This window comes from Macrobrachium nipponense, chromosome 24 (assembly GCF_015104395.2).
Source record: "Macrobrachium nipponense isolate FS-2020 chromosome 24, ASM1510439v2, whole genome shotgun sequence".
In the NCBI taxonomy this organism is placed as follows: domain Eukaryota; kingdom Metazoa; phylum Arthropoda; class Malacostraca; order Decapoda; family Palaemonidae; genus Macrobrachium; species Macrobrachium nipponense.
Window position 1 is genome coordinate 30,945,808 of NC_061091.1, and position 17,299 is coordinate 30,963,106.

Here is a 17,299-nt window from a genome sequence, read left to right on the forward strand (position 1 = left end):
TGCTACTAGGCCATTTCGCTACCAGTTTTTTTTTTCTTCTCCTTCTTGTTTTAAGGAATAATGACACGTAATTCTTAAGGTAAGTTTATTTTCCAAATAAAGCAATAGCAAATGAGTATGTAAGTGTGTTACTTTGCTTATTATGCAGATAAAAACCAAGCAGATAATTCTATAGAGTGTAGTAGCAATAATTTTGAATTTAAATTAATTATATGATCATTATAAAATATATTTTAAAAACAAAATATATATTGGTTTAAAGATGTTTTAGGCCGTGAGAAATACCTCGAAGATTTTGGAGTTATTTGAATGATCATACTGTCTTAGCAAAATTTTTATACGTTGATCAGTATCCCATTATTTATTTTTCTTGGTTATGGTGTCTCCACGGTTGATATGGGCAATTCTTGGTATACCGAGAGCCTCTCCCTTTTTAGAGCAGTAATGAAGGACCAAATATTAGGGTGGACGTTAGTCACTGAGGATCTTAGTGCATTGTGAAATCCTTCAATATGTTTATTTGTGCATGGCGTACAATTTTCACTGCGCGCATAAACATTCCGTAAATGAATAGGAAAGACTGGCTCGACTTGTTGTCTTCAATATAATTGGTTTCACAATATGAAACAAGCTCTTGTGGGAAATCACCAGCGTCAGTTAATTCTTCAAATCCTTCTACGACATCATCAAGGTAAGCAAATGCAGACAAACATCTCACTTTAAGACCGAAATCATCATCATGGTGATATCGTTGTTTCAAACCCATTGTGACAACTTTTTTGTAAACAGTTTGTGAGAGACGAAACGGGCAACATGTAACATCTACACTTGGGAATGTATCTGAGAAACTATTGATGGATGCTTTTTCAATATCTTGCATCATAGTGTCTGGTTCTGCAATATGCAACAGTCCTTTTAGCGTAGTAAACAATCTATTTGGGAAAAACTCTCTATCGCTAGAGTATTATACATAATGTTCTAAGGGGTCCACAATAATAAAACATTTTTTATTATTGTGGACCCCTTAGACCAAAACAATCTATTGTAAGTGGCTTGTGTCTTACCAGGAAGTAAGGCGAACATTCTTGGAACACTAATGTCATTGTCTTGAATGTGTCAGGTGTAAAGTTGAAGGTATAGTCAAGTTCCATCTTAGCTCTTTTGAGGTCATCAATGCCCGACTCTGTTGCAAGCAATAAAATTCTTTCGGTATCATGTTCACCACTGTCAAACTGTAGAAACTTGATGCTACGACTCATCGTTGAGATTGAGGGTAATTCTGAAAGTACACCTTCACTCATGTTAGTCGTTTCATCGCATATGATAGTCCGAGGAGCATCTTGTGCTGACACAGAATTCACTTTCATTAGATGTATCTCTACTTTTAATTCCACTCTTGCAGCTGTAGCGCTATGATTATGCACACCGACACTCTTGCCAATTTTATTTTCATCATCAAAAGTATATGTATGTAGACGGGCTTTACACAATCAGTTCTCCAACATCAAATACTGCTTTGAACCATCCTTATTCGTTGTGACTTTATCATAAATATAGTTCAGACCATCCACTAGTTTCGTTCCATTTCTTATCGAAGCAACTAAACGAGGCATGGGAAAAAATATATTCACACCAAATGTAAAAATAAATAGTAGCAGACTGGATAGAATTTGTTAAACACAACCAATCTCAAAAAACGATCATTAAAAGAGCCAGATATAAACAGTGTCTGGTGGTGAAATAATCACAAACAAACAACTTTTGGAATACGACCATTTAAACGAGGGGTTTTCAACTCTTTTCTCCCCCCGTACCCTTCTTTCTGGCAGTTGTAATGTGAGTAATGTACCACCCCCCTCCCCCCTCACTATGCATAAAGTGGAACAGAAAACCAACTCAGGAAAACACTCCATTCTGTATATTTGCAAGTACTGTACAAAATGGAAGTAAGTACATAACTCTCTTGACATAACCAATAATGTTGTAAACAGAGAATTCCATAAAAAGATAAAGACAATTTTTTATAATTATTTACCTATGGCTATGCAGTAGATTTTCAAGGTTATGTTACTGAGCTGCAAAAACAAAATACGTTATTATTACATCAGCTGCAAAGGGAGTCAATGAAATGGCTGAAACTGTTTTTCATTAACTATCCTAGTTGGCCGAGGAGCAGTTTTTGCTAAAGCACATTGAAGATTGGCATCTAACATTCATTCGAGTGACATGGGGAGCGCGTACCCCCTGACAGACCCTTGACGTACCCCAGGGGGTACGCGTACCCCAGGTTGAAAACCCCTGATTTAAACAAACCATATAATAACAACCATTGTTATGGTAGCGAAATGGCCTAGTGGCACGTTATCCTAGTAACAAATTGACAGGTAACGAAATAGCCGATAGCAAAGTTTCCGGGAGCGAATTACCCAGTAGCAAACTGTCCGACCACCTTTAAAGACGGAACTGTCTTTTTTATCATAATGGACTCCATACACACACACACACACACACAACACACACACACACATATATATATATATATATATATATATATATATATATATATATATATATATAGTGTGTGTGTGCAAGTCGTAGAATATTCAAAGAAGGCCCAGGAAAGAAGGTTGCTGTGGAATGGCCGTGTGATGAGAAGGAACGAGATATGCAATGTAGAGAAGAGAGTAATGCAGACGGAGGTACCAGGTGGGAGAGAGAGCGAGAGAAAGACCGAAGAAGCGAGGGTGGATGGATGTAGTTCAAGCAGATCTAAGAGACAAACCTCAGAGGACGATGTGTTTGACCAAGCCAGATGGAGGAAAGCAGTCAGAAAAGTTTATCGAAGAGGGAAAAGAGGCAAAGAAAGAAGATATTTATATACAGTGGAGAAAGGTTCAGGTCAGCGCAAGTGAAAGACTGGATTATAGTTCTGAGATGGTTCGATCATGCAGAATGAATGGAAAGGACAGGCAGGTCGAAATGTACATTTAGGAGGTTGTCAGGAGGGAGGAGGAGCGTCAAACTCAGAGAAGGCTACCAAAGTGGAGTGGAGGTGGTATTGTAGAGAAGGGACCTTACTATTCTGGGAGCTGGAGAGTATATTTAAGAATTAGATGCGTTGCTAATGAGCCTTTTGGGTAAGTGTCTGATATGATTAATATTCTGGAAGTTTTCTACACATGACTCATTCAAGATTCAAAAGTTTAAAAAAATGAATGCGGCAGTAATCAGGCCTTATTTTTTCTCGGTAGTCACCTCCTGTTAATAAATAAAGTATATATATACATATATATATATACATATATATATATATATATATATATATATATATATATATATATATATATTTCAATTGTAAGTCCAGATAGCAATTTTCTTTTAATGGTGATAATCTTGCCTTTTAACGGAGTAGCAATAATGATCCCTCCAAAAGCCCAATAACTATAAATTTAAAAAATAAGCACAACAACATTTCACACTTTTCGTTCGAAAGAAGGAGACAGCCGCGGTTCGAGTTTCACGAAATAAATGAGGATTTGGGAGTCTGTTGTTTATTTGTTAATATGCATCAAACCAATATGTTACTTGATATAAAAATAAAATTACCGTTATCAAAGTTTGTTTCTTAGGTAAGAAATTCAAAAGACACTAAGGTCATTGTTCCCTTGTCTGTGTTAACCTACGCGTTAGTAACATTTCTTCTTGTAATGGCAACTTTTATCAACAGAATTTCGGCTGTTGTATAGTCAGCTCCAACTTCCCCTAACTGCGAACCCTTACCTGGAATATTTCGTTACAGAAATTTGACCGTCTATTAAACGATGAAATTGAAAACTAAATAAAATATTTCGCAAACTGACCTTTTTGGGCATTCAGATCATAAGAGAACAATAAGCTTTTAATGTTTATAAGAAGGCAACTTTCGCCATTAATAACATATCTTATCATAATGTCTCAGTACAGACTGCGGTTGGCTGCAATTTCTTTTAGCACTACAATACGCTCATATGAGTTTCACGACAAAGACTTGGAGATAATATATCCTCAAACTCAGCTATTGTATCCTGCATGTATTACTGAATAATCTATCAATAAAACAAGCAAAATACGCTATAAAAGTCCTTCAAATTACAAACAAATATATATTTTAACAAGAAAACAAAACTCTCGCAAACTAAACATAGGAAAAATGTGATTGAACATCGCAGAACCGATAGTCGGTTAACTTTTAATAATCCTAAAAGAATTGGATAGTCCAATGATTAATGTATATTCAAATAAAAAAAACCCTGATTCTGGCGTTTACAAATTATCATGCAAGGATTGCAATAAAATCTACGTCGAGTTGACGGATAGATCCATCATTTCACAAAGTTCAATGGAGCGTAAAAGATCAGTAAGATATGGCTCTCAGATTTCCTGGTCACAGCTTGAATTGGAGGAAAGCCAAGCTGCTTTTCAAAATTAGTTGTCCCTGCAGAGGGAAGATTCTGGATTCTGACATCATCAATCAAAATGAGAATGTGAATCTATCAGGACCCACAAAAGTCAAGCCAGTGCGAGCTAAAAGGACCGATATAGAAGGGCGTCTTGATCCACTCAATCACATGACAATAAAGTTAATCATCTTCTCTACTTCATCCTGCCAAAGTCGTTATTTTACTCCAGCATTTTTATATGAAGAGTAGAGTTACCTACACCCGTGATCAGGGTTGAAGTGGTGTCAATCGAAATATGTTCTCTTTTTTGTGGTAATTTTACTTTTATGGGCTTCATAATTTCACACCAGACTGTTCGATCACAGTCAAAACGCATCCACGTAAAGAACTATCGATTATTCAGAAACTATTTACAAAAGGGTTGGTTAAAGATATACGGCAAAAGGATGCCAGAAATTAAAATTACTATTTTACAAAAACTTCTGCTGAAAATATAATGGTTGATTCAGCTACGTTAATTTTACACTGGACTTTCTCAAGTCTCCTTATTGTTGATTTTTCAGTATCGCTTAGACAGGCAAGCAACCTGCCGATAAAAAGTTATCTTAGTAATATAGATGACTGGAAAAACGAGCGTAGTCTTAAAATATTTTGGAAAATTTCTCAAAATAATTGTCTGAAAGCAAATACATTTACATATGGCTTAACATACGTTGATATGACTTTGGCCTATACAAGCAACAAGTGACGTTCGACTGGAGGGGAAATGACCGAAAAATTCGAAAAGGTAACAAACAGCCCTAACTTGAAGGGAAGTAAAGTGATGAAAAATATAGAGGTAAAATTAAAAATCAGTCATCCGGTAGAAATCTGTCTTTAGAGGTCAAATATTTCAAAATTTTACCAGGCATCCAGATAATCTGATTTTTTGCCTTTAACAAAAATCAACAATACGTGTATTCAAAATCTCGTAAGTTGACAATCCCTTCTATAATAACAATCACGGTATAATGTGGTTTCCTGGAACGACACTGCTTTCCAATAATGTCAGTCTTAATAGGACACTGAAATGATGCGATTTTGCAGAATGTCAGCTTCGGTGGCTGTTCAATACACACTATGGAAGAAAGAACAATCAACGATTAGCGCAAGTTCCCTTTCGATGTCTTTCTTTTCAGAGAAGGACTGTAGAAGGCTTCAAGCAACGATGACGAACATATTCGCGCATATGAATTTGTTTACATGAATGAAAGTCATATTTAATTTCAATAAAAACAAGTCATAAGACATTACTTACATTGTGGAGCCAGATCAGGTTGTAGACAGGCGGGTCTGATCTCACGGAGCACAAGAAAGACAGCGTCTGTCCTTCTGTCAGTTCCAGACCGCCGCCGACAAGGGCCCTTCCTCCATCACTCTTCATCACGGCCACCGGGACATCTGCGAAGGAAAGGAAATATTGTCGTCGTCACCATAAAAACAGAGACAACGCGGTTGTCCTCAATGTCATGCTTTCATACGTTCTCTAATGCATTCCTGGACACAGCTCATAAGTTCGTACACGGAAGCACGAAAATGTACATAGAATGTAGATTACATATCAACGACACAAAAGACAAGTAACAGTTATTGCTGTTAATCATTGCGGGCGGGCGCGCACACACACACGCACACATACATATATATATAGAACTGTATAGTTTCACAGAACCTCTTAGTCACATACATCAGATCTGCATATCACAATGGCCACCAGGGCATCTTCACTTCATGACTCACGAATTCTTTTGTATACGATTTCCACTGGAAGCCTTGAAATCTGAAGAATACTTAAAATGTTCCCTCTCCTAGACGGGATTAGAATCAACAGTAGTTAAAAGACTGAATTCACCACTAATCTTACGCGCCATGGATGACAATAATTTTTTCTCAACAATGCACATAGCTATCAAATTCAGGCACACATTTTACTGGCGTTGAAATTATATCTTTATTTCTTTGCTCTACTCTCATACTAATGATATAAATGTTTCATAACAAGAACAGGAACTGCATATCCTCCTCCTTGTCTTAACGTACACTGCTCCTCCCATGTCACTTTCGCAGTCAAAATTTTACCACACACCTCCTAAATATACCAAAGTAAGGCAATACCTGTCACTCCTATACATCTTCCCCTTCAAGAGGGGAACGATTGTTCTTTTCCCCGGTCCTTTTGCAACCTTTTCATATTCAAACATCCTTCACATACACTTATCAGTCATTCAGTCATGCTCTTGCCACTTGGTCCTGTCATATCCCTTGCAGTCTAATCAACGCTTGACCCCTTTCCATCTTCAGCATCTTTTTCGCCCGATTTTCCCTCTCAATAGAGAATTCCACAATCAGTCTTAGACCTGCAATGGTCCCTTCCACTCTTACATCACTCGGATCTATACTCTGTTTTTTTTCATCTGTCCATCCGCCTGTGGTGTTTTTGTGTGGTAACAGTGCGTCCCGGGCTTTAAATAGTTACGGTATGTGTAAGTTTTAGGTAAATAAAAGGATATCTGGGTGCACATTTGCAACTGAAAAGTGTTTTAATAATTTACTGTATCCGAATTACACCGTTAATATTAGAAATAGGATATTGTTATTATTGTTGAATGTAAGCTGAATGTAACTATCTAAAGCCCGGGACGCAGTGTTACCATACGCAAACACCACAGGCGGATGGACAGATGGAAAAAAACCGAGTATAGTTTTTATTCTCCTTATTTGAAATAACCGAGCATTCACAGGGAACCTACAGGTCGCACACACATGAAGAAGAAATCATGAGGAGAAAATAACAAAGAGATATCATAAAAAGGAAATAACAAATCAATAAAATGAAACGTGAACCAACGTCAGTAAATAAACGTATAAGTTAACCCATCCGGATAAGCTAAGACAGTGATTCACGGCGCTTCAGATTAGCGTTTCGCCTTTTGTTCTGTCTCTCACATCCAATACCTTTGCCCCTACTCTTCATTAATTTGCTCCCTCGGCCCCCCCCCCCCCACACCCCACCTTCCCCTCCACCTCTTTTTTTTTTTTATTATCTTGTTCATCCTTGAAAATTCTGCAGCACAAAATTGTCTGTTCTGTCTCGAAACTGTTCTTCCAAAATACTGTTCCTTTCTCTTACAGGCATATGCCAGCAAATACTTCCTGCTGACACACACTGACTCCATGATTTTCGCACATAACTCAGGCAATCCAACTATGATGTCATTTTCCCTTTTACCGATTTTTAAACCATCTATCAGTTCAATGCCAATGTCACTTCTTCCATATCAAACTCGTCTTAATTGCGTTTATAGTCCATATTCTGAGCCTTTTCTCTCCAGTTAAATATATACGTGTATGTACGTACACACACACATACATATTATATATATAGATATATATATATATATATATATATATATATATATAGATATATATATATATATATATATATATATATATATTACTTCATTGATTTTAAGTGTAACTAATGTTCCATTGTAGATTGCCTGATGTCGGAGGAAAGTAAATCTCCGAAACTAGTAGCAACAAATAAAGATGCTCTTCATTCAAGCCCTGGTTTTTTAATAGTTTTATTATACATATATATATATACATATATATTATATATATATATATATCTATGTATATATCAGTAATTTCAGATTATTTGTGCCTGCACGCTAGTTGTATTCAATAGCATATGCAAAACCTTACAATAACTTTCATGGATGCATTCTTGATGATAAATCAAAACCAACCTCTTGTGACAGATCTACACCGATTTAAATAGACTATTAACGCACAGTGGCAGAAGCATTGGAGTTATGTGACTGACGTGAACTCAGTGGATATGGTAACAATGGATCAATTTAAGTGACAGGCTCAGAACATCCAAATGATTCAGAGCAGGTCAATAATAATAAATCTGGGAGTAGCCGATTAACAAGACATGGCAATTATAATCGATACAAGTAACGTAGACTCACAACATGACAACTGTAATCGATCTGAGCGATATATACTTTCAGAGCATGGCGACAGTAATCGATCTGAGTGATATATACTTACAGAACATGGCGACAGTAATCGATCTCTCCGTGATATTGGCTGCGATGTGAGGGTCTTCCTCACTGGTAGTAACGAGACGACACGTGACACAGGCGTTGTGGAATCTCTCCTGAACTACCGTCATGACCAGGCGATTGACGACGATGCCCTCGCCAGCAGAAGCCCAGGACGTGTCTAAAGGCTTCCCTTCGAGGTACCACCACAGACTCTCCACGTCGGATGTGCCTGCAAAGTAAGGTTAAGGTTCAAGAAAGCGTAGACCTTCGAATTATACGGCTCTCTCTCTCTCTCTCTCTCTCTCTCTCTCTCTCTCATACACACACACACAAGCACACCTCATAACCAATGTCCTCAAGCCTTGGACTGTGCGGCAGCCACTTGGAATAATGGCGCTATATACTAAAATCCTTGCTCACTCTGGCTTTTGGGAAAAAGCCTTTTTCAGTTAAGAGTAATGCCTAAATAAAGGAAAGCTGCTTGCCTACAAGCAAGCCACTGATGGAATGAACAATGGCATCCATTTTCAGCAAAGACGTTTCTGCTTATCTATACATTTTTGATGATGCTCTTGGCTATCAGCGTGCCCAACCTATTAAAAATAATATGTCGAAAACTATAGTTTTTGTTTCAGTTATCGATGCAAAAATTGTCTGTTCTAAAGTGTTTGGAGTGCCAAATAAATCTAGTAAGTGTGGGATATATAAATCTGGAAAAAGCCTACCTTCCGCATTAAAGTTTGGAGTGCTAAATAAATCTAGCAAGTGCGGGATATGTAAATCTGAACCTTCCGCATTAAATTAGTTTAATATCCTCTTATAATCAATCAATTGCAGTTTTTCGACTTGAAAGCAAATTGTTGGTAAGCTGAACAATTATTGGTATAACTTTACACTGGTAGACAGTCATTGTGTTGCACACACAGACACACACACACACACACAAAATATATCAAAAGAATTCACGAGATCAGTTGTGACAACTGTCAGTGGCTTGGCATTGAGATTAAAGTATTTTTTTATCAAGTTGATTTGGGCGTAATATAAACTTTTTTTTAAAAACCCTAATGGCGTTATTTCAGCGACCTTCAGTGATATCAACACGACAACACAAAATAGTGATGATTTAAAATCCTAATACATATATACATAAACACTATATATATAATGGAGCTGAGGAAAGACATTCAGTTTTCAATCCATTATTTATTAAGAAGCCGACGTTTGGTATCTCTTGGTACATTTTCCAGGCTGAAGTAACGATTAAAAATAAACAGTATTTGCGTATAAAAAGTAAGATATAAACATTATATACCTCTTGACACCATTTAAAAGGATAGGATTACCCCCGTGTTATCTACAAACATGACTGTCTCAGATGCAATCTGGTCACATACATTGGATGTACCAGGGGACGGCTAAAGATCCGAATCTCCTCTCACCAGGGAATTAGATGTATAATAGGCAGTCGACTATCTAATCCTGATCAGTTGAATGAGACCTTAGCAAGACTTGCAAAACGCATACAGACGCACGCCAGCGACATTAGCATTGTGGGAACAACGAGAAGTATGGAGGAACTCATCACCCTTGAATCTCTAATGCTCAAATTGACCAGTCACCAGTCGGCATCAAACCAACTGTTCAGTGCATAGTTTGCTCTTGTTTTTAACCTTCCTGTTCTGCATTTCTTGTTAGTCTGCTTTACGTGGGTAGGTGTCATGAGCTTCTTGCCTCTGCTTTTGGTTTTGTCCCCTTGTTCAGTTTTTTAACTGCTAATGTGGTGTTAATAAGTATATAATGTGTATATATCTGACTTTTTATACGAAAATACTTCTTTAATTTTAATTGCCATTCCAGCCTGGAAAATGTATCGACACGAAACGTCAGCTTCTTGATAAATGGATAGAAAACAGAATGTCTCTCCATTCCTCCATTATGTCTACTGTCTGAGTGCCTGCTCCCGCCTTCGTATTATATATATATATATAATATATAATATATATATTATATATAATATATATATATATATATATATTATATTATCTATATATTATATATATATATATATATATTTATATATACATATATATAGTATATATATATATATCTACATATATATACATACAATATAATATAATCTATATATATATATATATATCTCATTCAGCTACAAATATATATATATATATATATATATATATATATATATATATATAGATATACATACATACATGTCTGTATTCCTAATTTCATTTTCCTACTCGACGGTAGAATGAGAAAGGTGGGTTTTAACACTTCGCAAAGATTTCATAAACTTTAAGACGACTTCCAAACAGTTATTTTTATCATTACTGGCTTGATTCGCCTTCTCCTTATCGTGCCTTCTTCATTTTTCGGCGAGATACATCACTCGTTGTTTTAGAGCCGAAAGGAAGACGCTCTGCTTTCATAAGCTGTCAAGGCGCGTGATCGAAAAGGAAGGAAAGAAGAAATATGAACCTGGGCGCGACCTCAGCCCTTAATTCTCTCTCAAAATGATATTGGCAATAATAGCGTGGGACGATAAAACGTATTTTCATTCAAGTTATTTTTCAAGCTCTATTATTTACGGTATATTTTTTCGCTTGTAAAGTTTTCCAAATTAAGAACAAGCACATATATAAAGATACCTTCAGGTCCAAAGCCAGCCAAGGTTAAATACTGAGTGAATGTTTGCAGATGCTTTGGGTAGGGATAAAAAATAGAAAGTAAAGATATGCAAGAGATTGTTTCATTTTGAAGAGAGAGAGAGAGAGAGAGAGAGAGAGAGAGAGAGGAAGGAGAGAGGAGAGGAGGAGAGAGAGAAGAGAGAAGGGTGAGAGAGAGAGGTGGTAAAAAAAAAAAAAGGCATGAAATTTTCTGACATATCTCCGCTAAGTCTGAAGGTAAGTAGAGTATATTTTGCCAACAGGAACCATTTGAAGCCCTCAATATATTTTATTTCTAACAAATAAAACGGAGGTTTTACCCTGCTGCAGATGTCAAATCTATCTTGAGTCTTGCCATGAGATGGCAGGCAAGTTAAAAGTGAAGTCTAAGGATCCAGTCAGATTCCCAATGAAATCTTACCATGAGATGCTTGACAAGTAAGAGTGAGGTTGGACCCCTCTACCAGAGGTCCTACTCGGGATTTCACTGGTCGGCCACTGCTGTCCTCTAAGACTACCGTCTCCACTTCGTCTAAGTGAGGAAAAGGAAGAAAAATACATAAATACATCATTAATGCGAAAGTACATTATCGCTGACATTTATTATAAGGTCTTGGAGGTTCGATTCTATTCCGGTCTAAGAAATACTTTTGCTATAGTATTAAGAATGATTTACTCAACGCCAGGTAATGCTGATAACAATAATAATATAAACAATCTTTATTGATGACATAACATCCAAAAAGTGGACTGGAATTATATATATATGTATATGTATGTATGTATGTATGTATATATATATATATATATATATATATATATATATATATATATATATATATATATATATATATATACATACATACATACACATACTACTATGAAATTCAGGGCCTCTGTAACACGGTTTTTTGGATTTTGCTCCTTATCAAAGCATCGGATGTAGCTGAAAGTTGACATATGTATATTTTACAACAACACAAATTTTGTCAGCATTATCAATAACCTAAACCCGATAGTTTTAATTTTTATTGAGTAAAAATGATCTAGCCGACGCCATGGCCAATAATTGCGAGCCAAGAGTCGAAAAACATTCATTATGTAAGCAAGGTAAACATCGTTTTACGAAATGTTGCCCCGCCCATCCACCAGACAGAAACCCATTCACCTTATTCCATCGGCTTTGAAACCCATAGTAGTCAAGAATGGCTAACAGGATTTGGAATTGTCCCCGTGGTTGCAAAACTGCATTTGTCTTACGACTTGCAACTTTATACAATCAAGAGAAAGCCCGTGGCCATACTTACTATAGCCTGAATAGGTAATTATTCAGTTTCTGGTTTAAATCCAATGTTTATGGTCTGATTTGTATTTAGCGTAACGTGATTATAATACTTGTAATGTCATTCAGGATTTTGAACATTTCCATTAACTATTCACTATGCCACCAAGAGAGAGAGAGAAAGAGAGAGATTGTATGTAAACAGTCTTTATATAACTATTTTTGTTAAAATAAGATTTTTATCCAAAGTAAATACAAGCTTATATGTGCTAAAATCTCCAGCAGACCAACGGATCATCCGATATAATTTTTTTTCTTCTTCTTTAGTCTGTACGACCATGTTGGTTATAAAGACTTTATGAATGGCGGAACGATACATAGATGTGGGTGGGGTATCTATGCTAGCGTAGTAATACTACTGTAGCAGTAGTGCCGCAAAATTAGTAATAGCAGCAATATACATGAATTAAACGTTTAGGCCAACTGCTGGGATCCCTGAGCATCATTTAGCACTTCTTACAGTTACTCGAGATATGAGTTTTTATAGCCAGAAATTTTGATTTTCTAATACAACAATGTCCATGATAGCCTTCATTGTTATCCTGAATTATGACGAGGCCAAAGTGGGTGGAGCCTCATGAAGACATCATTCTGACGATAATTATTGGTGAAGGTTTAAAGCCAAAATACGGTACCGTCTATTTTTTTTTTTTTTTTTTTTTTTTTTTTTTTTTTTTTTTTTTTTTTTTTTTTTTTTTTTTTTTTTAGTAAATAGGTAGATAGCCGATAAATAAAAATTGCTTGACATTGGATACAGCAGTTATCAAATCAAGCTTGTCTACTATGTCTTTGAAAATTACCAACTATTCCCTACATCTTGTCAATCTGATTGTGACCTATAAGGTAGATTATAATTTCTTAGGACACTTATTTTGGGAGTTAGACTATTAATCGAAGTGTTTTTGTATTTATTAACATATTTTGTTGGTTTGTTCATTATGACAATTATCAGTGGAGAGGATTCAGAGTTCATAAAGGTGTACTGCTTTGCTTGTATTTAAATTTTTGTCATTGTTGCCAGAGGTATAGCCTTCGTTAGTATAGCCAATCATCCATCGAAAAAGAGGGAAGAAATGCTGTCATAAGTTACGTAACGAGGGCGTTCGAAACCTTATCTCTGAGTAAGTTGGCCCGTCTTCAAAAAAAGTCACTTTTACATTATAGGTACCAAATTTATTCAACCTACGTAATGCAGAATACAGTCAAAATTTATGTGTAGATATAATGTGTATTCTGAATAAGCGTTATATCTATGAAATGCATAGATAAAAAGTTATTGCCAAAAAACCGTGTTACAGAAGCCCTGAATCTCATAGTAGTATACATAGTAATGTGTGTGTGTAGAATCTACTGGTCATTTTCACTAGATACGCATGTAATTGTAATAACCACAAAGCCCTCTTGACTCCTAGAAGTCTTCGCGCTTTTTTGGGTATGCTTGTCACTACAAAGCCGTAAGAGCCAACTTCCAAGCAAGAAATATGAAGAAATCATGATGTCCGGTAGCGGGAAACGAACCCCGATACCATAATCACGACGAGGTCGGCAACGTGACCTCGTCGTGATTATGGTATCTCGGGTTCGTATCCCGCTACCGGGCATCATAATTTCTTCATATTTCTTGCACTTGGATCTTAAGGCTTTGTAGTGACAAGCGTATCCAAAATTCTAGAAGTTAAGAGGGCACTGTGTCTATTGCAATTACACTCACACAAACAAACATATATATATATATATATATATATATATATATATATATATATATATATATATATATCTTACTAAGCTAAAAGAAAAAAAAAAAGGAAAGGTAATAAAGTCTAACCTGCCACAATCAACTTGAGCCTTTGTGTCCAGGTGGGAGACTGTCGGAAATGGATCCTGCACCTGTACTCGGCTTCATCAGCGTCCTTCACATTTTTTATAATTAGCGTTGTCCCTCCGGAGCTTAGACTCTTGCGGTCGTTTCCTGTTTCCTGATTTGCGTCCGAGCTCCGAACATTCCTTCTGGCAGTGAAGTGGGCCGTGTTTCGTTTTCTTTGACTCGTTTTTATGACATTGTTTTGCACGCTCGCTCCGCCGCTGACGTCTGAGGTTTTGTTTGTGACTCTGAAATATTTTCCTCTGGACTCGGACGTGTTGCTCTTCTTGGCGAGGCTTCGGGCGTCATGGCTGGAAAGAGAACGCAAAAATCCGAAATAAAAACATTGGTCTGGAAGCCAAATGAAAACAGAACTTGGATTGTGCATGTTCATTACAGCCGTCTCTTGCAGGCATCATTTTGGATTCGCTCTGCTTGTAACGTATTCCAGAGGTAAAGTGAACTCGATATTAATGAGTTAATACACACACACACACACACACACACATATATATATATATATATATATATATATAGAATATATATATATATATATATATATATATATATATGTGTGTGTGTGTGTGTGTGTGTGTGTGCATAGGCGTGTGTGCATATATATAAAGTTAGTAAGTCTGTGTGCATGCATGCATATGTGCACATATTACAAAATATTGACCACCCATATCGCTAGTAACTGAACACCATGTAAGTCGGTTGTAAATCTATTCTTAAGGGTAAGAATTCCAAACCATTTAATTATTCATCACTACTGGTGTATTTTAAGTAGCTTTGGCAAGAGTAAAGCAGAACCGTTAAATCTCTATTTAATAGTTATCTTATCCTTCGTTTAAACGATGTTTGACAAAGAAAACGGTCAACCAGTGATTTAACACTTTTCGAATTTCTATTACTTTCCCATCGACTGCCTGAAGCTCCCCACACGCACAAGATGAAATTACCGCCGACATGCTCGTCCGTTGTCATCTCAAATATTCGGCTCAATATCCATTGTCGATCTTATTCTTTCCTCTTTCCTGCGTCATACAAACAAACATCGCAATCTCGAAATTCCTCTTTCCAACGACTATAATCCCGAGTTCAATATTCGCATTCTTATTTTCAGCGTCGCCATTCGCTAGGTCATATTTCGTGCGGTCTACTCATTATGACAAAATATTCCCGGCACTGAAACGGAGAATTTAATTTTGTACCAAACATCAAATAAAATGGCTGGATATTTGATGTGCCTGAAAAAGGAAAACTGAAATCTAGTTACAGCAGACAACGCAAATTAAAAAAAAGGAACATGCATATTGCAGCTGATGAAATCCACGCACGTAAAATTCTTGTTGCAAAAGCCGGTTAAATAGTGAAATACAATCAGGGCTGTCGATCACGACTGATACTAGTTGGTGGAGTCCTTTCCCCCAAAAGTCCCGCGGTGAATAAGGATTTATTCCCGTATTTCCATTTGCGTCCTTTTGTGCGTGCAAGGAATTTCAGTTTTATGGCGGCCCATGACCTTGTCTGGGACTGTGGGACTTGTCGAGGTTTTTCCATAAACTGCTAAGCTTCAAAATTCAATCGTTATTTTACTTATCTCTTTAGCAGTTTTTAAATGGTTTCATTAATTTATTCTGGGATAGCTAATCATTTTTCCCATTATTCTACTTTTCCTATCGTAAGGCTCATCGTGATCTGTTGCAAGTTGACACGTAGAAGGAAAAGCACAACTTTGCAAGGCCTTTCTCCTCTGTAGATGTCAAATGCTCCTTTCTGGAATGAATGAACGAATCATTTATTTCAGGCTAGAAAGCCAAGAAATGTGCATTTTCAGCCAAGCAGCGTTTAAGAGGGTGAAAAGATGGAGTTGGAGTAAAAGAGATTCAGAAAAAAAGGAGATGAAGCACAAGGATCTAAAGGTGAAACGAGAGGAAAACGCCACAGTTGAAAAAGAAGTAATAGTTAAGAGAGGTTGGACAGTAAGTCTGAAGAGAGGAAGAGGAAATGGAGTTGAAATGAAACGCTGAAAAGTTGGTGCCTTTCTTAGCATTGCTGCGTTCTTTGTGATCGACGTAAGTTCGGCTTCTATGAACGGTGCCACCATCACAGCCTTCAACTCGGTGCATATTAAGGCCTCTAGGAACGGCAGGTGAAAGTAATTACGAATATATGAACAGAAAAACATAATATATGATGCAAGGTAAAGGAGGCCTTTTTTTTATTCAAATACTTGTTAAGTCACTTTCCGGAAAGAAGAGAGCGTCACCCACAACTGACATTTAGGATTTAATATATCCTAACAGGCAATAATCAGCTAGGACTTGGTGACTATAAGCACCCTACATTGAAACAGAAAATCAGTTTATAATTGGAACGTCAGAAAACATTTTATATGGTTTCTCTAAATCTTGTTACTAAATTGTTCAATATCTGATACAACTTCAATTTATTATCTGTACAACAATGTTCATCTATGCTTTACCACAGAAATGTTACGGGGAAGTTTTATCCGCGCTCTCTTTCGAACAGTCTATCTTAGCTTTTCGTTAATGGATAAATGTGCAGACTTCATCTCACCTGAGGAAGGGCCTTGTGGAGTGGTCCAGGTACCACAAGACCAGGTTCAAGGTGTCCTCCGGGTAATGAGGATGCCTGCAAGGGAGTCTGGCAGCTGAACCCTCAACAACCTTCACCACGACGACAGGACCTGGATCCAGAAAGATAACTTCAGAAGGTGAATGATCAAAGTTCTCAGAATATCAAAGGAATGGAACGGAATATAGTCTAGGCCAAATGCCAAGCACTGGGACCTATGAGATCATCCAGCGCTGGAAAGGAAATTAATTGAGAGTAGGTAAGCGTGA

The 17,299-nt window shown here is 36.8% G+C and overlaps 1 protein-coding gene across 4 annotated transcripts in view; it reads right to left on the bottom strand.

Annotated features, from left to right (window-relative positions):
• Nucleotides 1–17,299, bottom strand: part of LOC135205546 (uncharacterized) — a 161,021-nt gene that overhangs the window by 17,983 nt on the left and 125,739 nt on the right. For all 4 annotated transcript variants that reach the window (XM_064236306.1, XM_064236308.1, XM_064236304.1 and 1 more), the window contains 5 exons: nucleotides 17,013–17,142; nucleotides 14,394–14,740; nucleotides 11,648–11,758; nucleotides 8,541–8,765; nucleotides 5,737–5,879 (listed from right to left, as the gene is read on the bottom strand). In XM_064236306.1, the coding sequence (XP_064092376.1) occupies nucleotides 5,737–5,879; nucleotides 8,541–8,765; nucleotides 11,648–11,758; nucleotides 14,394–14,740; nucleotides 17,013–17,142 (956 nt within the window). The remainder of the gene's footprint in view (nucleotides 1–5,736; nucleotides 5,880–8,540; nucleotides 8,766–11,647; nucleotides 11,759–14,393; nucleotides 14,741–17,012; nucleotides 17,143–17,299) is intronic.